This window comes from Schistocerca cancellata, chromosome 5 (assembly GCF_023864275.1).
Source record: "Schistocerca cancellata isolate TAMUIC-IGC-003103 chromosome 5, iqSchCanc2.1, whole genome shotgun sequence".
Taxonomy (NCBI): Eukaryota; Metazoa; Arthropoda; class Insecta; order Orthoptera; family Acrididae; genus Schistocerca; species Schistocerca cancellata.
In genome coordinates this window covers 800,301,939-800,328,763 of record NC_064630.1, presented here as the reverse complement: position 1 = coordinate 800,328,763, position 26,825 = coordinate 800,301,939, and the positions used below count along the sequence as shown (strand labels likewise).

At 38.1% G+C, this 26,825-nt stretch overlaps 1 protein-coding gene across 1 annotated transcript in view; it reads left to right on the top strand.

Moving 5' to 3' along the window:
• LOC126188809 (atrial natriuretic peptide receptor 1) overlaps positions 1 to 26,825 on the top strand; it is a 783,072-nt gene that overhangs the window by 738,395 nt on the left and 17,852 nt on the right. Inside the window, exon 24 of the mRNA XM_049930422.1 lies at positions 23,847 to 24,073. Coding sequence (XP_049786379.1) covers positions 23,847 to 24,073 — 227 coding nt within the window. The remainder of the gene's footprint in view (positions 1 to 23,846; positions 24,074 to 26,825) is intronic.

Here is a 26,825-nt window from a genome sequence, read left to right as displayed (position 1 = left end):
TGGAGATCCATTTCATTTCCACTTCTGGTATTTCACTTTTTTGTTTGTCACATGGTGCAGTTTAAGAAATGAAGTGTGGAATGAGGAAAGTAAACTGAAAAGTGAATGTATATGAAGTACAGTGTGCCCCATGTGACACAAGGGATATGAGACAGACAGGAAGAGCATTTTCAACAAGTTATATAAGAGCACACAGACATTTTCGAGACTGGGCATTTATGCTAAATCTAAAGTAGCTAACACATATAAGAGACAGTCCTTCTACTAAAAGGTACTGAAGAGGATATAGAGGTGGTGCATGTACAGAAGAAAGGAAGGAAACTTGATGTACTTGAAGAACTAGAAATATGAATTCACTGAAACAGATTCAAAAGTTGGTGACTTACTGCAGTCAGTTGGAGCCATATACTTGTTTACAAAACAAGTCAGTATACAGGATTATAGCTAGTGTGATATTAAGCAAATGTGATCTGTGCTACCCCTACAGAAAAGAGCATTTTGGCAAATAGATAGGAATATAAAGAAGCAAATCAGAGAATCTGGTGTTGCAGATTTTGAAGTAAGATGAGGACTTCATGTTCAAATATCTTTCTTTTATTTCATGAACATTTTGTGCTTTTTTAAGTGCATTTGTATGAAGGGTTGACCAAATACAGCCAGATGATGGGAGCTTGACTCCCAAAATGCGTATGTCTGGATAACTTTCGTAACATTGGTGTTATATGCTATACAAGAGTAATGATTGCCTTTCATGGTAATGTAACTGAGATGCCTGCTAGACCCACTGGGCAGAACAGGTAATAGGATTGTGGAAAGAGCCAAGGGTTGAGGTCAGTTTCTGCTTCTAATTGTCATTTATTGTAATTTAATAACCTTTACAACCAAAGTGGCACATAGCCGAATCTTTACCGAATGCAACTCTTTCAGGGCTGAAGGCCTCCAACAAGAAATATTAACAAGATAAAAATCCAATTAAGATAGCAATAAAATAATTCAAAAAACAACATACGCAAGGTGCAATACAAATGATTGAGGGCCACAATGAAATTCCAAAATTTTAGAATATATTACCATAGACCTTTAAAGGCAAAAGGCCAACAAGAAATCTTAAAAAATCAAAATTCAATTACGACAGTAATAAAATAATTTAAAACCCAAAAAAGCAACATATGAAAGGTGCAACACAAATGGCTGAGGGCCACAATTACATTTCAAAACTTCGGAATATATTACCATAGACCCTTAAAGGCAGAAGGCCAGCATGTTTAATAACAAGAAATCTTAAAATAATTTAAAGAAACAACATATGCAAGGTGCAATACCAATGGTGAGGGCCACAATTAAACTTCAAAAAATTTAAAATATATTACCATAATCTCTAAAGATAGAAGGCTGCAGTGTTTAATTTGAAGGGATGCAAGTGTTCTATCCCCTCTGATTTCAATGCTGATGGAACATTAAATCTAACCACACTTTAACAGAGTGTGTGTTATGCAGAGCATAAATTTTGGTCTGAAGTGATGTAAATTAAGCTTGTTTTCTTGCCAGGGTTGTGTTTATCTCACTGCAGGATTTTGACCTGTAACTTCTTGTTTAGTAGTATCCAACACATCAGGAAAAGGACAATCATACTGTTGAGTGTTCCATTACATTGCATGGTTCTTGTACATAGAGAGAAGTGTCTGGGATGTGGAAAAAAAAATTAGAAAGAATTGCATTGCAAAACAAATGAAATTTATATCAGTACCCAATGCATTAGTTTTAAAAATTAATGTAACAAAATTTGCAGTGAATTAAAAAGAACTATTCAACATTAAATTCCTCATATATTCTTAACCTATACTACATTATGTATAAGACATTTAATAAAAATTCCTGTAAGGAAATTTGCAGTGGATTAAAAAGAACTGCTCAACATTAAATTCCTCATATATTCTTAATCTAGACTATATTACATATAAGACATTTAATACACACTAGTACTGCAGTAGCCACCAGAAAGATCGCGGGAGTCGCACATCAGCACGGCGCGTCACAGACGGTAGTTGCTGCAAATAGAGTCCCGTCCACCAGAGGGCACGCGAGGATTCGGCCGCGACCTTTGCCAGCGGAACAACAACAACAACTCAGGCAGCACAGGCCGTGCCCAGTCAGTTCACATTGGGCATGCCTATGAGACAGTTCCCGGTCTACTCTGAAGTGCGACAGAAAACGTGAACCGTGTTACTACAAGTACATTGTTGAATACCTGTGTACCCCTGTGCTGATGTGGAACCCTCGAGATATCTGTTGAGACTGCTTTTAGTCCCAAGGTTTGGATAGCTTTTTGAGAAAAGTCAAGATATTGGCAATGAAAAGAACATAAGTGAGTGTATGTAATAGGACTCTATATGTAGGGCGGGAGGGGGGAGGGGGTAGATGTGATGTGATAAGCTAGTCCATATTTGTTTCTGTTAAAATCTTTTTATATCATTTCAGGGAAAAGATTAGGCTATCTAAACAACAAATATCTGAATACTTCCACGCAATTCAATGGTAATATCTTGTTCCCCATCCCATATATTCTTTGTTGTTATACTAATTTTCATGTTGTATTTTGTCACAGTACTTCATCTAGTATTTAAGTGACACCTCCACACTTTCTCCTGAAAAGGTCATACCAGCTGTAAGCACTGCAATGTTACAGAGTTTGGTATTTACCTCTCTGGCTGATGCTTTCACATCTACGTACTCTCTTGTTGCTTCCTTTGTATGTATACAGAGAAGTAATGATAACAGCCCACATCCCTACCATATTTAGGTCTCTATTTTTGCTTCCATCTAAACTTAACAAACAGAACTATCTCCTTTTTTTTAAAGTCAAACAATGGAAACTGCTGGTAGAAACAACAATGTAGGAAAAGACAGATTGCTACTTACTGTAAAGAAGACACATCAAGTTTAGCAGATATTATAAATGAGTCGTTCTCATCAGGTTGCTTCCCTAATTGTCTAATGCATGCAAAAATTCTTCCCATGCACAAAAAAGGTGATACAGAAAATATAGAGAATTACAGACCAGTTTCATTGCTGTCTTCTTTTCAAAAATAATGGAAACTATTATGTAAAACAAACTTATCGACTACTTAAATAAATACCAACTCCTATGCAAAGAACAGTTGGTTTCACAGGGTGTATACGACCCGGGACAACCGGGAAATCCGGAAAAAACCCGGGAATTTTTTCATCCGGGAGAAAACCGGGAAAATTGTTTAGAATTCCAGGAATTATTCATTGATTTAGTTTTCAGTTAAAATTTTGTGATGTTGACTTGTAAGAACCAATACTCCAGCAAAAGATATCACTGTATCCCGCTACTGCAGAATAATACTGCAGCAACAAAACATGAACGAGAGGGTAAAAAAAACGAAAATAAAACTTAAGTTGCAAAGGAAATGCGCCGTATACAACAACAAAACAGTGCTCATACAAGCGTCTGCCCACAGCAAAGTGCGTCAAAGGCTTTAGGAAGACTACGCAAAGCTTTGTAACAACAAATTACCTCCAATGAGCGAGACATGACAACTGTTTAAATTAGATTCATTTGAGCAGTTGCGGGTGGGCTCTTGTGCATGTACAGTTGAGTCACGTATGAGTAATACCTTTTCCCGCTTCTGGTTAGAAAAGTGCTGGGCGCCACTACTTTTATTGCCCCAGTTCGGAAATTAGTAAATCTGGGCCTGATGTACAGAGCAGTCTGAGTTGTGGTGGGGAGGTAAGTCGTCTCCACGTGACCTGTGTTTACGTTCAGTGATTTTGTTGTTTCATCTTCGTTTATTGCTCTCATGTTAAATGATAACAAAACGGATTTTTGTGGCCGGGAGCTATCAAATGAATTAAAATATGTTCCCGTAATTACGGAAGGCTAAAACGTGTTATTAGTTTTAGATTTTATTTTCACCTTTCTGACAGTCAAACATTAATCGCCTTACAGAACAATGAAGTTATTTTTGCCCATTTGCTAAAGAGATTTGGCTTTTATTGATCTTTTCTGTTGAGGCAGTCAATTTATTTGAAACGAAGTGTTTAATTTCACACTATTGGCTAGTTTTAACTGTTCGCTGCATTTCAAGAAAATTGCCAGACGAATGTACATTTTAAGCCGAATTATGAGTTTTAGTATGGTTTACGAAATTCCGACGCTGTTCAAGCATCCTCTGATGTCTTGTTTCTTTTATGACATAATGTCAGATCTTTTAATGCTTTACACGTACAAACATATGCGCTTCCTCCGTCATCATAGCTGTGCAAGCATGGTGGCGCTTGTTAACTGGCGCTCTCTTGCAACTGCTGAAACGAACCTATTTCTAACAGTTTGCGGGAAAATATTGCGAATGGTGGTTTGAAAAGTGTTACATTCAAAGCAGATTTCCTTTTACGTAAGATGAGCTGTGTGCGAGAATGTACGATGAATTTCTTAAATCACAAAGCATTTGACTCTAATTTCAAAATCAACTCTTTGAGGACGACCATTTGGAAGAATTTCGAGCCCAAAAGATCAGACATTTACGTCATAATTAAAAATTTTACTGGCACATTTGTGTGATGTATCTTAAAGTGTACCAAGAGCAAAAAAGATCAACATTATACATGGAAGCTTATCTTCTCTTCCAGCTTATTAATCTTCGATACCAATATTATATTTGAATGCTATAATTTAAACCATTAACTTTTCTTATTTCTATGTTCGCACTACTTAAGAGTGATCTTGCTATTGGCTGACTACATCACGTGTCCTATGCTGTCATCAGCTTTGAGATCACGTGACATGAGCTATGACTGGCTTACAAAAGCGCACTGCAATCTTGGTTTCAATGCTTCGGAAAGTGATATGCAGTGTTTGGTTGAATTCTTATTTACACCTTTCGTAATACGAAAATATGCACCGTACATGTTGCTGCACATCAAAGGTCTTTCAAAAAGTGTTTTCCCCCACTGATTTTCGTTTTCTAAAGTGCCGGAAAATTCTACTCTGGAAATAAAACCATAAACATTCAAAGGATTGATAAGTTTTACAGTGCCGAATAAGAGTATACTGTCACTTAACGTGGAAAAGGTGTATTTTCACCCGGAGAAAGTGTATTTTTAACCGGGAAATCCGGGAAAAATCCGGGAATTTTTTTTCTTTGTCCACGTATACACCCTGTTTCAACACTAGAAAGGGAACAGAAGCAGCTATAGAAAAATTTACAAGAGTAGTTCTAGAAGCCCTAGATATAGGAGAACAAGTAACAGGCATTTTGCTAGATCTCAGTAAAGCATTTGATACAGTTGACCATGAAATACTTCAAGATAAACTTGAAGCTCAGGAATCAGGGGGGTTGTAAATAAATGGTTTAGATCTTACCTTGTGGACAGAGTGCAGAGGGTGCAGATACCTCAAATTTCAAGTAGCTCAAATTATTTAGTGAAACATCTTTCGGATGAAGAATATTTGAACGTTGGAGTACTTCAAAGGAGTGTGTTAGGCCAAGTACTATTTCTTATTTATATTAATGACTTCCCACAGTGGGTAACGCAAGGTGAAACAGTGTTATTTTCTGATGACAGCAGTATAATAATTACAGACAAGACACCAGAAATGTTAAATTTAAAAGCTGAAAGGTACTTATGGCAGTTCACAACTGCTAAAATAACAACAAAGTAACCCTTAATGTGAAAAAAGACTAATAACAAACTTTTATATAAAGAAAAAACTGAATATGACAAAACTTAAAGTTCAAAATGAAACCATATAGTTTGTAGCCAGCACAAAAGTTTTGGGTATGTATGTTGATCAACAATTAAAATGGGATGAACATACACTCCTGGAAATGGAAAAAAGAACACATTGACACCGGTATGTCAGACCCACCATACTTGCTCCGGACACTGCGAGAGGGCTGTACAAGCAATGATCACACGCACGGCACAGCGGACACACCAGGAACCGCGGTGTTGGCCGTCGAATGGCGCTAGCTGCGCAGCATTTGTGCACCGCCGCCGTCAGTGTCAGCCAGTTTGCCGTGGCATACGGAGCTCCATCGCAGTCTTTAACACTGGTAGCATGCCGCGACAGCGTGGACGTGAACCGTATGTGCAGTTGACGGACTTTGAGCGAGGGCGTATAGTGGGCATGCGGGAGGCCGGGTGGACGTACCGCCGAATTGCTCAACACGTGGGGCGTGAGGTCTCCACAGTACATCGCTGTTGTCGCCAGTGGTCGGCGGAAGGTGCACGTGCCCGTCGAACTGGGACCGGACCGCAGCGACGCACGGATGCACGCCAAGACCATAGGATCCTACGCAGTGCCGTAGGGGACCGCACCGCCACTTCCCAGCAAATTAGGGACACTGTTGCTCCTGGGGTATCGGCGAGGACCATTTGCAACCGTCTCCATGAAGCTGGGCTACGGTCCCGCACACCGTTAGGCCGTCTTCCGCTCACGCCCCAACATCGTGCAGCCCGCCTCCAGTGGTGTCACGACAGGCGTGAATGGAGGGACGAATGGAGACGTGTCGTCTTCAGCGATGAGAGTCGCTTCTGCCTTGGTGCCAATGATGGTCGTATGCGTGTTTGGCGCCGTGCAGGTGAGCGCCACAATCAGGACTGCATACGACCGAGGCACACAGGGCCAACACCCGGCATCATGGTGTGGGGAGCGATCTCCTACACTGGCCGTACACCACTGGTGATCGTCGAGGGGACACTGAATAGTGCTCGGTACATCCAAACCGTCATCGAACCCATCGTTCTGCCATTCCTAGACCGGCAAGGGAACTTGCTGTTCCAACAGGACAATGCACGTCCGCATGTATCCCGTGCCACCCAACGTGCTCTAGAAGGTGTAAATCAACTACCCTGGCCAGCAAGATCTCCGGATCTGTCCCCCATTGAGCATGTTTGGGACTGGATGAAGCGTCGTCTCACGCGGTCTGCACGTCCAGCACGAACGCTGGTCCAACTGAGGCGCCAGGTGGAAATGGCATGGCAAGCATCTCTACGATCGTCTCCATGGGAGAATAGCAGCCTGCATTGCTGCGAAAGGTGGATATACACTGTACTAGTGCCGACATTGTGCATGCTCTGTTGCCTGTGTCTATGTGCCTGTGGTTCTGTCAGTGTGATCATGTGATGTATCTGACCCCAGGAATGTGTCAATAAAGTTTCCCCTTCCTGGGACAATGAATTCACGGTGTTCTTATTTCAATTTCCAGGAGTGTATTAGGAGGCTTAGGAAAAAAATAGTCACTGTGTGCAATAGTTCATGCCAGAGAATGACATACTTTGCACACATACATTCTATAATAAGTTACAGCATAACATTCTGGGGTGCAAATGCCCAAAATGTGAAATATGTGTTCAGATTGAAAAAATGAGCCATCAGAATAATGAGCAAGAGTCACAAAAGAGCACACTTCAGTGAGCTATTTAAAAAAAGGGGTATTCTGACAATCCCAAGTGAATATATCTTGTAAACTACAGTTTTTACTCACAAAAATATTGAGCAATATTTAGCAAACAGCGGCATACATGATCACCAAACCAGAAACAGTAATTGCTTGTACCTAGACAGAATGAATAAAACTAAAACCCAAACCACTATGTTTTACCAAGGTGTCAAGATATACAATAAATTGCCAAAAGAAATAAAAAACATAAAGGGTCACTGTAAATTTAAAGCACTCCTTAAAAAATAGTTTTTACTCGTTTAGAGAATTCATGCAGCATAAAATTGGCATAAATAAATAATCAGGTTAACCTAGATTGTAATTTACCCATACAAGTATTAGAGGAGTCTTGTGATCTATTTCTTTTGATTGAAGCCGGTTCTTCTGCATTATGTAATTCAATGATAAATTGTGTGTGTAATATACATAGTATGAATTTATTATATATAACTTGTATTTCATTATCTTATGTGACAAAATAATGTACATATGTATGTATAATGACGACATCCATACAAAGAAATTTGTTTACAAATGAATAAATAAATAAGTTGCAGACAGGCACAATTAAAATACACTCACTTGTAGCTTATGGCCACAACCTTCTTCATTAAAACACACACACACACACACACACACACACACACACAAGCACACCTCATGCACACAAGACTGCGACTCGGGCCAGAATGATTCCAGCCCGAGATGCTGGAATTGGAGGTCATGTGTGCGTGAGGTGCGCTTGCTTGTTTGGGCAAGTGTGTGTGTGTGTGTGTGTGTGTGTGTGTGTGTGTGTGTGTGTGTGTGTGTGTGTGTGTGTGTTACTGTCAAAGGCTGTGGCTGTAAGCTATATGTGAGTGTCTTTTAATTGTGCCTGGCTCTAACCTGACTTGTGTACTTTACGGTAAGTAGCAATCTCTCTTTTCCCACGTCATTGTTTTTTGTAAAATTCATTGGTAATACCTATTTGTCGTCCTGTTGACACCATGAAATGGTTTTTCTGTGTATACAAGGTCTATTGTTTTTTCCAGTCTCTAGTATTTCATCATGCTTATTAGCTTCATGGAAGTAGTTGGAGACTCATGCTTCTAGTCTTCCCATTCAGCATGAGCATTTGTTCAGATGGACACCTGTTAAGTTGATACTGGTTTTGGGCAAATAAACATTACAAGTTACACATACTATTGCCCCTACCGAGCCTGAGTTAAATAGTGTTATCTGACTATCTCAAGTGAAGCGGCATAATGTGGCAGAAATTTGCCACTTGATACGTTTGGTATATGCTCATCACTTTATAAATGGCTATTCTGTTTGAGAGGGGTGCAGGAAATTTAGTGAAGACTGAGACGATATACTTGTTGATGGTGTGTGAATGCATACCAACTCCCACCATTTAATGTCAATAAGGTTCAAATAAACATACAAAAACAAACAGCTTATGGCTACAGTCCATATTTAGTTGTGGGTCACAGAAGGTTACACAGATCAACTCAAAAGCAAATGAAGTGGCATATGAAGTGTGAGCTGACATAAAGAACAGGGGAATGTGAAAACATAGCTTAAAATACATGCAAAGATATTTTTTGCAGAGAGGTTAAAAATCTGCTACAATATTTGATAGCCATCACTAACAATATGGCGAATATGTTAGAAAATAGTTAGTATAGTGTTTTATTTATTTATTAATCCAGAGATCATCTGATTATGATAAAGGATTTCTCTTCATGTTGATGTGGTCTTCAGTCCAAAGAGTGGTTTGATGCAGCCCTCAATTTTCCTCTAACCTGAACAAGCCCTTTCATCTCTAAATAACTACTGCAACCTACATCCTTCTGAATCTGCTCACTGTATTCTTCTGTTAGTCTCCTCCTACAATTTTTACCGCCAATATTTCCCTCCAGTACTAAAGTAGTGATCTCTTGTTGTCTTTTGTGCCACAAATTTCTTGTCTCCCCAGTTCTGATCACAACCTCCTTGTAAGTTATGTGATCTACCAATCTAACCTTTAGCATTTTTATGTAGCACTTCAAGCTTCTATTCTCATCTTGTCTAAACTATTTATCATCCATGTTTCATTTCCATACACTGCTACACTCCAGACGAATACTGTCAGAGAATACTTCCTAACATGTAAGTCTATGTTCGATGTCAACAAATTTCTCTGCTGCAGAAATGCTTTTCTTGCCATTGCCAGTTTACTTTTTATATCCTCTTTTCTTTGGCCATCATCAGTTTTTTGCTGCCCTATTAGCAAAACTTAACTACTACTTTGTCTCGTTTCCTAATCTAATTCCCTAAGCATAATCTGATTTAATTCAACTACATTCCATCTCCTTGTTTTGCTTTTGTTTATGTTAATCTTATATCCTCCTTTCTTCAACTTGAACTTTAATTCCTACTACAAATTTTTCTGTGATTTCTTTTACTGCTTGCCCAATGTACAGACTAAATAACATTGTGGATAAACTACAACTCTGTTTCCCACCATTTTCAACCACTGCTTCTCTTTCATGCCCCTCAATTCATATAACTGCTGCCTGGTTTTTGTATGAGTTGTAAATAGACATTCACTCCCTTTATTTTACCCCCACTACCTTCAGAATTTCAAAGAGAATATTCCAGTCAACCATGTCAAAAGCTTTATCTAAATCTACAAATGCTATAAATGTACATTTGCCTTTCCTTAACCTATCTTCTAAGGTAAGTCACAGTATTTGTCTTGTGTGTGCTTACATTTCTCCAAATTGATCTACCCTGAAATCAGTTTCTATAAGTTTTTCTATTCTTCCATAGGGAATTTGTATTACTTTTTGGCAACCATGATTTATTAAACTTATAGTTCAGTACTTTTTGCACCTGTCAGCAATTGCTTTCCTTGGAATTGGAATTATTACACTCTTCTTGAAGTCTGAGGGTATTTCATCCGTCTCATATACCTTGCACACCAGATGGAGGAGTTTTGTCATGGCTAGCTCTCCCAAAGCTATCAGTAGTTGTGATGGAGTGTTGTCTACTCCTGGACCTTGTTTCAACTTACGTCTTTCAGCGATCTGTCAAATTCTCATAGTATCATATCTCCCATCTCATTTTCATCTACATCCTCTTCCATTTCTACAATATTGCCTTTAACTTCGTCTTCCTTGTATAGACCCTCTATATACTTTTTCTACTTTCAGCTTTCCCATCTTTGCTTAGAACTGGAGGAGGATACAAGATGACTTGGACAGGATTTGTGATTGGTGTAAAGAATAACAGCTAACTCTAAATATAGATAAATGTAAATTAATGCAGATGAATAGGAAAAAGAATCCTGCAATGTTTGAATACTCCATTAGTAGCGTAGCGCTTGACACAGTCAAGTAGATTAAATATTTGGGCATAACATTGCAGAGCGATATGAAGTGGGACAAGCATGTAATATCGTGGGACAAGCATGTAATGGCAGTTGCGGGGAAGGCGGATAGTTGTCTTCGATTCATTGGCAGAATTTTGGGAAGATGTGGTCCATCTGTAAAGGAGATCGCTTATAAAACACTAATACGACCTATTCCTGAGTACTGCTCGAGTGTTTGGGATCCCTATCAGGTCGGATTGAGGGAGGACATAGAAGCAATTCAAAGGCGGGCTGCTAGATTTGTTACTGGTAGGTTTGATCATCACTTGAGTGTTACGGAAATGCTTCAGGATCTTGGGTGGGAGTCTCTGGCGGAAAGAAGGTGTTCTTTTCGTGAATTGCTACTGAGAAAATTTAAAGAACTGGCATTTGAGGCTGACTGCAGTACAATTTTACTTATATTTCATGGAAAGACCACAAAGATAAGGGAGATTAGGGCTCGTACAGAGGTATATAGGCAGTAATTTTTTCCTCGTCCTGTTTGGGAGTGGAACAGGGAGAGAAGATGCTAGTTGTGGTATGAGGTACCCTCCGCCACACACCGTATGGTGGATTGCGGAGTATGTATGTAGATGTAGATGTATAACTGGTTTTCCATCTGAGCTCTTGACATTCATGCAGCTGCTTCTCTTTTCTCCAAAGGCCTCTCTAATTTTCCTGTAGGTGCTATCTATCCATAACATAGTGAAATAAACTTCTTAATCCTTACATTTGTTCTCTAGCCATTCCTGCTTAGCCATTTTGCACTTCCTGTCGGTCTCATTATTTTAGATAGTTGTATTCCTTTTGCCTGCTTTATTTGTTCCTTTCCTTTAAATTCAGTGTCTCCTGTTACCCAAGGATTTGTACAAGGCATTGCCTTTTTATGTATTTGATCCTATGCTGCCTTCACTATTTCATCTCTCAAAGCTACCAATTCACATTTTGATGTGTTACTTTCCCTGTTGTAATCAGTCATTCGCTGATGCTCCCTCAGAAACTCTCAGCAACCTCTGGTTCTTTCAACTTATTCAGGTCACCCCTTCTTAATTTCCTACCTTTTTGCAATTTCTTCAGTTTTAGTTTTTAGTTCATAACCAATAAATTGTGCTCAGAGTCCACAGCTAATCCTGGAAATGTCTTAGAATTTAACATCTGGTTCCAAAATCTCTGTCTTACGATTATACAATGAATTTGAAACCTTCTGGTATCCCACGTCTTTCCACATGCACAATCTTTTTTCATGATGCTTAAACCAAGCATTAGTGATGACTAAATTATGCTCTGTGCCAAATTCTACCATGTGGCTGCCTCTTTCATCCCATTTCTCTAGTCCATATTCACCTACTATTTTTCCTTCCCTTCCATCAGGTTCCAGTTCACCATCACAATTAAATTTTCATCTTCCTTAACTATCTGAATAATTTCTTTTACCTCATCATACTTTTTTATAAAAAAACTTGTTCTAGTATGGTAGGTGTGGGTTTCATGTCAGTCTTGACTATGATAATGCATTTTCTATGCTTTTCATAGTAGCCTAACCACATTCCTATTTTCCTTCACTATTTCCCACTACATATAACTTCAACCTATCCAGTTCCCTTTTCAAATTTTCTAACCAATCTACCTGAATTAACGGATCTAATATTCCACCTTCATCCATAGAATGCCAGTTTTGTTTCTCCTGATGATGACATCCTCCTGAGTAGTCTGGAGATTCAAATGAGGGATTGTTTTACTTCCAGAATATTTTCTCCAAGAGGATGCCACCATGATTTGACCATGCAGTAGAACTGTATGCTTCCGATGTAGTTTCCTATCTTTCAGCCATTCCCAGTAAGTCCGATTTGGAATGATGTTACAAGGCCAGATTAGCCAATCATCCAGACTGTTGCCCCTCTTCAGGAACCACACGTTTTCTGGGCTCTCTACAGATAACCCTCTGTTATGGCTGCAACTACAGTACAGTTATCTGTATCGCTGTGGCACACAAGCCACCCCACTGGCTGCCAAGTCCATGGTTAATGGAAAATAATAGCTCATGTATATAGACAGAATGTATAAGGAAGTTTTTATAATGAGGAAAGGTAGTCAAGCCTGGCCTCCCTGGAGGAGCTATTTCAGCATTTGCTTGAGATGATTTAGGAGAACCACGGAAAATCTGAATCAGGGTAGTTCCATCTCGCACCACTGCAGTGTGGCCCAGTAAGCAGTGAACAGCATTTCCAGCTCAACATTAACAAACTGTACAGCTCTGGAAAGGCCTATCACACCACCAGAACAGCCGGAGATGTTGAGTTGCAGACAGGCAAAGACTACTGAACATGCGAGCTTTTGGCCAAAAGGCCTTCTTCTAACATAGAAAACACAAACAGATTTACACAAACACAACTCTCTCTCTCTCTCTCTCTCTCTCACACTCACACACACACACACACACACACACACACACACACACACACACACACAGCAACAGCTGTCTCTGGCTACTGAGGAGAGTGGTCATGTATGTGTGAATTGTGCTTGCGTGAAGATGTGTATTTTTTTTCTATGTTATAAGAAGGCCTTTGGCTGTAAGCTCAAATGTTTAGCAGTCTTTTTGTTGTACCTGACTATGACTCAGCATTTCCTCTATATGGTGAGTAGCAATCTGTCCTTTTCATAATATTGTCGTTATTCCATCCTGGATTTTCCATTGTTTAATAACAATCACAAAATTGTCAATCAAAAAGTACATGTGTAACTATGTATGTTATACAAGGTCTTAAAAAAAGTATTCCATACTTGAAGATCTGGTAGTATAGATCATGAAACAAGGGAAGGAATTTTGACCCTCCTTTCTCTTAAACTCTAGCAACTGTAACCCATTACTGATACACACAGCAAAATTGCAGATCACGTCCTCCTCCTCCTCCTCCTCCTCCTCCTCCTCCTCCTCCCTGCCTTCTTACCAACTGTCAGTTCCCTACCACTCTCTCAGGGCGTCACGGCCTTCCCAGTATTCTCCCCTCCACACTCTCCCAGCGAAAATTTGCTACAATTCTCACCATGAATCCCACTACTCACTTCCCAACAACAACTTCCATGGTTTTCACTCATGGTCAAATAAAATAATTACAGACAAAAATGTTAAAATGAAATGAATATTCTGAACTGTGTTAAGTTTGTTACACCTAGTGAGGATGTTCACTACCAGCACGAGTTCAGTGATCAGTGATGTAAGACGAACGTATGTAAATATTACACTGAAACAGTACTTAATAGAAATTCAAAACAACTTCAGACATTTCATAAATGCAATACAGAGATGTTGTAGCTTCCCTTGAAAGGAAAAAATAACACTAGTGTAAATATTCACATCAAAAGATATATGTAAAATATCTGCAGATGTGCACTGTACATTATGAACATGAGTTCAGTATGCGAAGGAAGTCAGAACTGGATAGCACCTATCAAAAATTCACTGTACAGGAACCACTATAGCCACAAAATATTACAAAAATGGGAAATGGATAATAAAAGAAAAAAATATGATCAAAGCTTATGTTCCGATAAGAACTAAAATCACACTTGTCACTCGGCAACCGTCCCATCTCTGTGTTAGTGTGTAGTATCTGCACACTAGACCTTTCTCTTTGGTTTACTTTCCATTGCTCCAGTGGTAAGTTATTCTACTAAATATATAAGAGATGACAAAGTAGTTTCCTTTTGGACAAACTGATAACCAAAACAGGAATGACCGGAGCAATGGTGACAGACAGTCATAAAGCAGTTGTTGCAAGTACCACTCACTCATAACCTGTATCCCAAGTTGAAGTACCTTGAACTCGTTACTTCTGCCTAGTGGCTTGTACATAAAACTTATAAATTTTATCAGTTTTTGATTCATAGTTTTTGAGGTGAACATGGGTGAAGTAACCAGAAAACAAATTTGCAGTGAATTTTTAACCCCGGTATCTCAGAAGGGATTCCTGATCCATATTACAGTTGATTGGCGACTCCATGTTGTCTTGTGCACTACGACCAGATAACAGGTATACTTGAAAAAAAGAGACAGCATTGGTCGTATATTTTTACTATCGCAAAATCGATTTTCTGTCACTGAGTGACCATCTTCAGTGCTAGAAGTTAAAAATTTTTTTCACATTACGATCAGAGAGTACAACATAGAAAATCACAATTGCATCTGCATATGAACATAACACTTGTTAGAAACAAACCTATATTGTATAACTTAAATTAGGATGCACTGTTGTCACTAAGCTTTACGGCAATCACATAGACTGAGGTCGCTGTTTACCTGCACTTGTTCAGCAGACCTCGGTGTGACGGGGCTTGACACGCCCTCTATGTGACATGTGCCACGTGAAGACATAGTATTACTGTTTTTGCGAATTATTAATACTAAATAACTCTTGTACTTTTGTGAATGGTGTAGTAATACAAATTTAAAATGTACGTACAACACATAGCAGACGCAGGGGAATATACATTGGCGTTTTGTTTTTTATAAACTATAAAACATAAAATAGATCGATGATAAGTTGTTAGAGTGCAGAACATATAAAAAGTAAAATATAATGCAAAAGAATAATAAATGAATAACATAAAAAGAGGCGTAACACAGGTTTTTTAAAAAACATAATACCCACCATCTGGCGTGGGAAGTCAGAAGTACAACGTTTGTAATTTATGTAACAAACGTTAATACCAAGGAGTCAAATATATAAAAATAATAACGTTAATACCAAGGAGTCAAATATATAAAAATAATAACAGTATGAAACTGCCGTTACTTAATAATTAAAATGCCGTGCAAATATAAGGTGCGAACAAGTAGTATACATCAATCATCGAGAAACCATCACGAGGAAGGACAAGTAATAGTGTCACTTATACCAAAATATACATCGTACTTTAGAGAAATTAAACATAGACTATGCACGATATCCAGTACTTATTCAAATAGCAAAGGAATTGTTAACATACATTAAAATTAATTACGTAAAGTGATAACCGGTTTGTATTACTTTGTGTCAACGCCTACGAGATGTCGACTGTAGTAAAATTATGTTCAGTAGGCGTCCATAAGTTCTGCAAATTACAGAATAAAACAGGAAGAAGCATCTTTTAAAAACCGAAATTAGTAATGTTATTAAAACAAACTCGAAACATGTGTGTCAATGTGTTGAGATAGTTGAAATAGCGGCCATTATACGTGTTCTCGTAGCGACTATGACTGAGGCGTTGTATATAAGGGATAACAAGCAGCTGGCTATGAATTGCTAATTGTGATGATTGACCACAAGTTGACGTTATTTCATAGGAAATCGGAGAAGCATTCCCAAAAATGTGTGCTTCTTGATATCGTTTGCTCGTTCAGTAGCGCGATATCTGGAGCTTTATTATGACAAAAGATCTCCATCTCTTCCATAAGGTCGAGTAGGCGACCTTTTTTACCCTTGTGCAACAAGGTCGCCTCCTCGACCTTATGGAAGAGATGGAGATCTTTTGTCATAATAAAGCTCCAGATATCGCGCTACTGAACGAGCAAACGATATCAAGAAGCACACATTTTTGGGAATGCTTCTCCGATTTCCTATGAAATAACGTCAACTTGTGGTCAATCATCACAATTAGCAATTCATAGCCAGCTGCTTGTTATCCCTTATATACAACGCCTCAGTCATAGTCGCTACGAGAACACGTATAATGGCCGCTATTTCAACTATCTCAACACATTGACACACATGTTTCGAGTTTGTTTTAATAACATTACTAATTTCGGTTTTTAAAAGATGCTTCTTCCTGTTTTATTCTGTAATTTGCAGAACTTATGGACGCCTACTGAACATAATTTTACTACAGTCGACATCTCGTAGGCGTTGACACAAAGTAATACAAACCGGTTATCACTTTACGTAATTAATTTTAATGTATGTTAACAATTCCTTTGCTATTTGAATAAGTACTGGATATCGTGCATAGTCTATGTTTAATTTCTCTAAAGTACGATGTATATTTTGGTATAAGTGACACTATTACTTGTCCTTCCTCGTGATGGTTTCTCGATGATTGATGTATACTACTTGTTCGCACCTTATATTTGCACGGCATTTTAATTATTAAGTAACGGCAGTTTCATACTGTTATTATTTTTATATATTTGACTCCTTGGTATTAACGTTATTATTTTTATATATTTGACTCCTTGGTATTAACGTTTGTTACATAAATTACAAACGTTGTACTTCTGACTTCCCACGCCAGATGGTGGGTATTATGTTTTTTAAAAAACCTGTGTTACGCCTCTTTTTATGTTATTCATTTATTATTCTTTTGCATTATATTTTACTTTTTATATGTTCTGCACTCTAACAACTTATCATCGATCTATTTTATGTTTTATAGTTTATAAAAAACAAAACGCCAATGTATATTCCCCTGCGTCTGCTATGTGTTGTACGTACATTTTAAATTTGTATTACTACACCATTCACAAAAGTACAAGAGTTATTTAGTATTAATAATTCGCAAAAACAGTAATACTATGTCTTCACGTGGCACATGTCACATAGAGGGCGTGTCAAGCCCCGTCACACCGAGGTCTGCTGAACAAGTGCAGGTAAACAGCAACCTCAGTCTATGTGATTGCCGTAAAGCTTAGTGACAACAGTGCATCCTAATTTAAGTTATACAATATAGGTTTGTTTCTAACAAGTGTTATGTTCATATGCAGATGCAATTGTGATTTTCTATGTTGTACTCTCTGATCGTAATGTGAAAAAAATTTTTAACTTCTAGCACTGAAGATGGTCACTCAGTGACAGAAAATCGATTTTGCGATAGTAAAAATATACGACCAATGCTGTCTCTTTTTTTCCATATTACAGTTGCTACCATTAGCAAGTGTGTCTTTTCTTTACAAAATATCAAATTCCCACGAATTGGTCTAAAATTATCCATTACAGTTCCTCATGCAGATGATTGTAGAGTCATTCCTTAAACAGGGACATAAAGATGAAAAATTAATTGTTTGCAAACTTAGTCCCCTCTCATATCGAATACATTATAAATGTTTCCATATTGGTAGCCACATATCCTGGCCTCGTATGTTCTTTGAGAGGAAAGTGTTGCAACAATTATTAACTATGATAGTTGTTCCAACAATATCTTGTGACCAGAATGAGATTTTCACTCTGCAGTGGAGTGTGCGCTGATATGAAACTTCCTGGCAAATTAAAACTGTGTGCCGGACCGAGACTCCAACTCTGGACCTTTGCTTTCCACGGGCAACTGCTCTACCATCTGAGCTACCCAAGTACGACTCATGCCCCGTCCTCACAGCTGTACTTCTGCCAGTACCTCATCTCCTACCTGTCCAACTTTACAGAAGCTCTCCTGTGAACCTTGCAGAACTAGCACTCCTGAAAGAAAGGATATTGCGGAGACATGGCTTAGCCACAGCCTAGGGGATGTTTCCAGAATGAGATTTTCACTCTACAGCGGAGTGTGCGCTGATATGAAACTAAAGCTGTGAGGACAGGGCATGAGTTGTGCTTGGGTAGCTCAGTTGGTAGAACACTTGCCCACGAAAGGCAAAGGTCCAGAGTTCGAGTCTCGGTCCGGCACACAGTTTTAATCTGCCAGGAAGTTTCATATCAGCGCACACTCCGCTGCAGAGTGAAAATCTCATTCTGGAAACATTCCCTACGCTGTGGCTAAGCCATGTCCGCAATATCCTTTCTTTCAGGAGTGCTAGTTCTGAAAGGTTCGCAGGACAGCTTCTGTAAAGTTTGGAAGGTAGGAGATGAGGTACTGGCAGAAGGTAAGCTGTGAGGATGGGGCGTGAGTCGTGCTTGGGTAGCTCAGTTGGTAGAGCACTGGCCTGTGAAAGGCAAAGTTCCCGAGTTCGAGTCTCGGTCCAGCACACAGTTTTAATCTGCCAGGAAGTTTAATATCTTGTGACGTTTGCCTGTTTTGTTTCGTCGTTGATAGTCCTTAGTGTCGACATATTGCATTGTTATACTGGCTGAAAAACGTGGGATGGAAATTCAACACTGACTACTGTGAATGATGTAGCTGACAGCTGCCCAGTTGCGTTTCACAGTTTTTTACTTTCACCGTTCACAACCCCCCTCCCCACAATATTACAGTTATATTGCCAGTTCACTATTGGTAACTTTTGATAAGTCTCATTAATAGTTTGCAGGCAAACATCGGTATACTGCTATAATAGTTTGCTGTTGAACACCTATGATCGGTAAAAATCTAACCACACAGTTCACAGTCCTTGAAGAATAATATGGTATGTGTGACACTATTTCTCAAATAAACTGAACAGACACTGTCATTGTTTTAACACATGACCTATTTGTGTTACACTAATTCCACTGTTAAGGTAATGCATTATTATTATTCTAACTGATACAGACTTCCCGTCTGAAAATCGGCTGTGGACTGGCTGTCTCAGGACCAAAATGTGGGCCTTTATGTATCCTCACAGCAATAGGTGCTGAAACTATACATTTTTTAATGTTTAAGTTACAGAAATTACAATTAAAAAATAACTCATTCAATTAGCTGAATACATTGACAGTTTCCTCCTTTTTAACAGTTCATACTACCACTAATCTAGGCCAAATAATTTGTTTAAATGATGAAATAACAGATATAGTTATGCATACAAAGCTTTTGACAAATCTGATAATAATTTTGGAATTAAATAAGGGCTGGCTTTTTTGGTGTGTTTTCGAATGGAACCAAATAATTACTTTAAGAATCCTAGTAGTTCTTCATCTTAATGTTTATAATTATTATAGAATTTATATTTGTTTATAAGTCAACAATAGCATTTAAGTCATGAAACAATTACTGATTTTGCCCTATAAAATAGCATTTAAGTCATGAAACAATTACTGATTTTGCCCTATAACAAAAGATATTAACTAGGAATAGTCAAAATAAATTAAGAAATTGATTATAATAGAGGGAAAATTCCACGTGGGAAAAATATATCTAAAAACAAAGATGATGTAACTTACCAAATAAAAGCGTTGGCATGTTGATAGACACACAAACAAACACAAACACACACACAAAATTCAGGCTTTCGCAACCAACGGTTGCTTCATCAGGAAAGAGGGAAGGAGAGGGAAAGACGAAAGGTTGTGGGTTTTAAGGGAGAGGGTAAGGAGCCATTCCAATCCTGGGAGCGGAAAGACGTACCTTAGGGGGAAAAAAGGACAGGTATACACTCGCGCGCACACACACACACACACACACACACACACACACACACACACACACACACACACACACACACATATCCATCCGCACATATACATGTCATTCCCGGGATTGGAATGATTCCTTACCCTCTCCCTTAAAACCCACATCCTTTCGTCTTTCCCTCTCCTTTCCTCTTTCCTGATGAAGCAACCGTTGGTTGCAAAAGCCTGAATTTTGTGTGTGTGTTTGTGTTTGTTTGTGCGTCTATCAACATGCCAGCGCTTCGTTTGGTAAGTTACATCATCTTTGTTTTTGGATATATGAAATTGATTACATACACAAAACTAAGGATAAAATTAAATCAGGTGCTATATTTCTTAAGAAAGAGAGCCAACTTTCCTCTTTTATAAAAATGCAGATTATACCCATGTATGTTAACGGCAATTAGTCAAAATTGAAAATAAAATGAATTTAAAGAGGCTGAAGGCAAAACAAGAGAGGAAGTAAAGAGATCCCAGCTTGCTTTGTCACAATCTGAAGCATTAGTCATTTTCTCATGTGCATAATTACTTTTATGTTAGGTTAGTCTAATTTCGAGTGTGTCATGTCCCACATATAACATAATTATGAAACATTAGACTTATTCTGTAAGTTTTCAACTTTTTAGACCAAATTACACAAGAAAAAGGAAATCACCTTTGAAAATTAATTAAGCATTAGATTTGTAGTTACTTAATACTGTTGATTTGAATCTGATGGATTCAGCAAATGAAGACATACCAAAGTGTTATTGTGATATTTGATTGCTTCATGTTGTCATTTACTGACATATAATTCCAGCAAGAGGCTGCTAAATGTCCAAGTTTGTTCTCCAGAGCACAAGAAACTAATGTTAAGTTGTTCTAGCTTGAGATTCAGTGACGACAGTGCAATTTGTCATCATCATAAAGATACTTTGCTGGCATTTTTGAATCTCTGCAGAGATCAGGTTATAATCCTTTTTTCAAAGAAGAATCATCCAGTTCAAAAAATTGAGATGGGTTAATAAAATTCTAGAAAATCAGCAAAAAAACATCAGCTGGACAAAAGTTATGTTCAAAGTGTCATGTGAAAGTTTGTTACAAATTAATTGTTGTTATAGCTTTTACTTCATCGGATGAAGACATGCAAATGGAAGCATGTGATAAGTTCAGTAACAGTTTTTGAGTTCTCTTAGGGCTCCCCCTCTTAAAATTCAAAGGGTTACTAAAAGTGATTTAAAAGGCTACATAATATGCAAAGTTAATCAAGCACAAAGCTTAATAAGCAACCAAGTGGTGTCCAAGCTAATGAATTGCCGCAGCCAGCAGGTTCTGCTAAATTAATCTGATTATGTTGCCAGACTTTAAAGGAAAAATGCATACTTCTACTCATGCTGAGAAAATTCAGATTCTCGTAGTTGCACTAAGGAGGCTGGTCCATGAAAAATCTCAACAGGATATTATGTCACTGAGAGAATGATTAAAACTATTATAAGTTGAAAAGTGAAAAGGATGCACTTGAATTTTTGAGGATGATGAGTTCAGTAGGTACTGTCCTGACAGAAAGGATTGGGTTCAAGTCAGAACTGATGGGAGAAGCAATGTGAAAGGAACATGCATTGTTCACCAGTACACAGGCATACCCCTCAGTGAGGGTGTACACAGTTTGCAATAATGTGAAATTCATGCTTGCTAGTGTTATCATTGATAATGACTACCAATTTTTGATAACTCTGACACTTTGCAATACTGAATCAAAAGCTTGCATGCTGAATTAGTATGAGACCCCTGGACAAACTGGATTTGAATACATATGAATAAATTGTGGAGAAAAAATGTGGATTAAAACAGATCATACATCACATGAAACTAAGCTATTACCAGTAGATGATTTTGTGGGAGACATGGCATCAAAAATCTCTGACTAGATCACTCATCACTTTGTTTGAACAAATCAAAAACATCTAAAAACAGTGAAGCAAAGCCTTTAGCCTTGTTGAGTATTCACATTGCTTCATTCTGCATGGAATTACTCCTTTGTTCTCCAAGATGTATCCCAGGTTTTCACTGGAAAAACTGTGAAGTTATGGTGCACTCATTGTCTATTTCATCAAAAATCAGCAAACACACACAAAGTTTTTACATAATTATTGACAGCCTTCTGCCAAAACTTATAGGTTTATTGAAACAAAAAATTACAAATCTGTAGAAAAAGCATGTAGTTCAAAAATTTCACCAATCTGTGCTACCACCTCAAAAAACTTAGTGTAAATACTGAACAGAACCTTTTGCAACAAACCATGGAAAATCTGTATGTGGTGGAGTTGGAGACACTGTACAATGATTGGCAGCAAATGCTAGTGTACAGCACCCAAAGGAAAACTAAATCTTCACACCCTTGGTTTGTAAACATTCTGTGAGCAAAACTTGAATAAAATTGAATAAATTTTGGTTGAGAAGGCCCAAATTGAATCATCCACAGCTTCTAAGAGAAAAAGTGTTATTTGGTTTTAAAGGTTGACATTACAATGTAATATGAAAAGTTGATTTCACCTAATCTGGAGAAAAAAATAAAAGAAATCAAGTGAAAAATTTGTGGGGGGACATTTTGTCACTTGTCAAAATATCTGAACCAACTGATGATGCCCCAGCACACCACCAAGGCAATATGTTATATGCATGCAGCTGGTGGATTGTCAGTGTTTGTGAAACCTTATTTGAGGAGAATGATGCATTTATGAATTTCATGCATCCCATGGGATTTCATGATTGTTTTACTAGCCAGTTTAAAAATATACACACTGGAGACCTGATCAGCACCTACTAGTGCCATCTACAACAATATGGGGTCAGCAGTACAGTTTCCCGGAAAGTCGAAGAAAAATTTATCACTGCAGCACTGGTGCTTTCTCAAGAAAGTAATTATACCAGCTTGGGAATCATAAAGCTACCCCAACATCAGGCTTGCAAAATTTTGCTAAGTTCTACAAAGTGTTAGGACTTGTTTAAGAAACCCACACTTACTTTACTAAGCAGCTCACCTGGACGAAGTCCCCTACCTCTGGTTGGACTTTGCCTGGGTATCATCATGGCCTCTTGGCTATGAATATGCCAGTTTTTTTACTAACTGGTAGTGGCAAAAGGTGCCATGGACCAACACAAGCTTTCAATTATATTGTGGCTGGCTGCTACTACTTAAAAATCCCATCTTTTATGATACTCCAAAATGTTGGTTTGTATGAACAACTTTACTAGATAACTGTAGACCTTCAAGGAAAAAAAGGATTTCTGAAAATTTCATATTTTGCACAGAAAAAGATGCTCTTTTAAATGGCAGTTAACATAATAATGGATCAGGCATCCCTTCTGAGGTAAAAATTGTTCAAATATCACTTACTTTGTAGTAAATAAGTCTTTGGTAAACTCCACCCATGTCGACCTCAAAAATTGTGAACCCCAAAAGTGATAAAACTTACAGGTTGTATAGGCAAGCCACTAGAAATAAAGTCACAAAATGGGAGGCTTCCATATCAACTTAATAAAGAGATGAAGATATGTGCACAATGCAGATTTTTCAGTTATCTTACCAGGTATTGCTGCTTTAGCGCAGTTACCCACGTAATGTTTATGCCTTAGGTATGCCAGCATCATTACTTTTTTAAAGGAATAATGGTCACAATAGTCCAGAAACTATGTTTCATTACATGCATTTTTAATGACAAACATTCTTGAATTAACTATATCACTTTTCAGCACTTCGAATCCATGTGAGCAGCTCAACAAAAGAGATCCTGGAGAAATTTGGCACATTCAAGCTGGAGCTCAGGGGTGAAGTAGAACTAAAAGGAAAAGGTCGACTAACAACCTACTGGCTGCTTGGCTGTTCCGAACCAGATAACAGGCCCACAACACCTCGTTCACCTGAAGCTCCTGTTATTGACATCAGCTATCCCTTGTTGTTCCAGAACAATAACAGTCTGGTTTGTAATTACGTACTGACTTTCTGAAAGCTAACTACAGTAATGTAAATGACAATATTATAATAATTAGATATGTTCACTGTGCATGTCGAATGGTGTCTAATTTGTATATTTGTAGAAACAGACTCACACAAAGAAGGAAGGGATACAGTACAAAGTGTATGGGGCAGAAAATGTGTACATGAAATTAGAATATTGTGATGCTAAACTCACAAAGTTATTACACAGGTAATCATTAGCCATTTTGATTTATATTGATGTGATTGGCTCCTCCTTATTCTCTTCAACAAGTCCTCTGCTTGACATGTGTTCAGATTTAAGTTTGTTCTATTTTTCATTCTAAATGATTAATGGAAAATCTCATATAAAGATGTGAAACAAATACTAACAAAGAGATAGAGGGGCTGGCCAGTACTTACCTCAGCTCAGTACAGCCGATAGATACAAAAAAAAAACAGAACCGAAAATTTACGTTCCTAGCTTTCGGAACAAATGTTCCTTCATCAGGGAGGAGAGAGGGGAAAGAAAGGGAAGAAGGGAAAGCAGATTCAGTTACTCACAACCCAGGTTATGAAGCAACAGGGAACGAAAAATAGGAAGGGTAGCAAGGATGGAGGCATGGTTGTCAGAGGGAAGCCAAAGATATTCTACTATAAGTACTGTGCCAACTTCAAACCAGAGAGGATGCATACAGAAGTAAAGACGTATATAGTATAAAGATAAACACAACTATGTAGGATGAAAAGATGCATGAATGGCTAAAGAGGAAACGGAAAGAGGAGAAAACTGAAGAGTAAATAGGAGTGAGGTTGTTTAACGTAGGTTCAGTCCAGGGGGATGGCGGGATGAAAGGATGTGTTGGAGTGCAAGTTCCCATCTCCGCAGTTCCGAGGGACTGGTGTTGGGTGGGAGAAGTCAAATGGCACATACGGTGTAGCAGGTTCCTAGGTCCTTAGAATTATGCTGGAGGGCATGCTCCGCTACTGGGTATTGGGCATCTCCTAGGCGGACAGTTTGTCTGTGTCCATTCATGCGCTCAGCCAGTTTAGTTGTTGTCATAACGATCTAAAAGGCTGTGCAGTGCAGGCATGTCAGTTGATAAATGACATGTGTAGTTTCACACGTGGCCCTGCCTTGAATTGTGTATGTTTTACCAGTAGCAGGGCTGGAGTAGGTGGTAGTGGGGGGATGCATGGTGCAGGTTTTGCAGCAGGGTCGGTTACAGGGGTAGGAACAGCTGGGTAGAGAAGGTAGTCTGGGAATATTGTAGGGTTTAACAAGGATGTTACGGAGGTTAGGGGGGGCGACGAAAGGCAACTCTGGGTGGTGTGGGGAGAATTTTGTCAAGGGATGATCTCATTTCAGGGGTTGACTTGAGAAAGTCATATCCCTGGCGGAGTAACTTGTTGATGTTTTTGAGGCCAGGATAATATTGGGTGACAAGGGGGATGCTTCTGTGTGGTCTGGGGGTAGGAACATTGTTGTTGGATGGGGAGGAATGGAAAGGAATTTTTCATTCTTGCATTCTGCACCTTTTCTTTCAATTGTAATTGAAAATTTTTATCTTTTGTACACATATAAATACTTTTTATTCTTTCTGAGCAAAATTACTCTCTTTCTCATCTTGCTCTTGCTTTTGATGTAATATTTTTGGCTCTCCTCTGTCAGTTCTCTTCTTCTACAACAATGAAAAGCAGGTAACTCAAGCCACTTCTTTAAATTAAATATTGTAATAAACTCCACTAACTTGTTACTGCCTACATAGTAGTATGCTACATTTTCCCAAGAGCATAGTCTCCTTTGAAATTATTTCTTTTGGTCAGACCATGGTGTAACATTGTTATAGATGACATCCAGCAATAATATCGAGATTCTGACAATTGAGCTCTAATCATGCACTAATGATTTGCACAAAATGACAAAAAATGATGGATGTTTTTAACTGCCAAAGCATACTTTTGGGATCTAAATTGACAGACAGAAACAACGAGTATCTACAGTGTCTGAGGAAGAGAGGACTGAAGCTAACATATGATCCTAAGCAAGCAGCATCTTTATCAGGGATACATAGAGAAGATGCAAAAATACAACCAGTATTTCCAAAGGAGAAGTTGCCCAAACTAGCAATATGGCTGAGGTCATACCAAGAACTCAACACTCTCCCATAACTTGTACAATCAAAGCAATGACCAAATCAACTTGTGCGTCATTTAATAGTGGTTTAGGTTCATGAAGGTTAGGATGACTTTACAACAAAGCTGAATTGAAACTACTGAATTATAAGCAGGCACCAAAGCATGTCAGATATTTGTGAATGTAATGAGACATGTATTAAGATAGAATATATGCTGTAAGCATTAATCCAATACATTTCCAAGTTCATACATGATATTAAAATCACTTACTAGAATGTAATGTCACCAATGACCGCTAATATTTCAAAAGGTGAACCCAATGAGCATACTGAATTAATTATAATAAATAATAAATAATAGTAAATAATAATAATAATAAATAATAATAAATAATATATAATAATAAATAATAAATAATTATTAGAACATGTTGTGCAGCCAAGAAAATGATGTTATCCAGTATTTAAAAAACTGAAATTCTTAGCAGTTCTCTCCCTATATGTCTGTGATAGTATCATTTTCTTATATAGCAATTTAAAATTATGCAAGGAGAATTGCTATAACACTTACAATACAAGAAATAAAGATAATTTTATGCTTCCTGGTCATTATTTAAA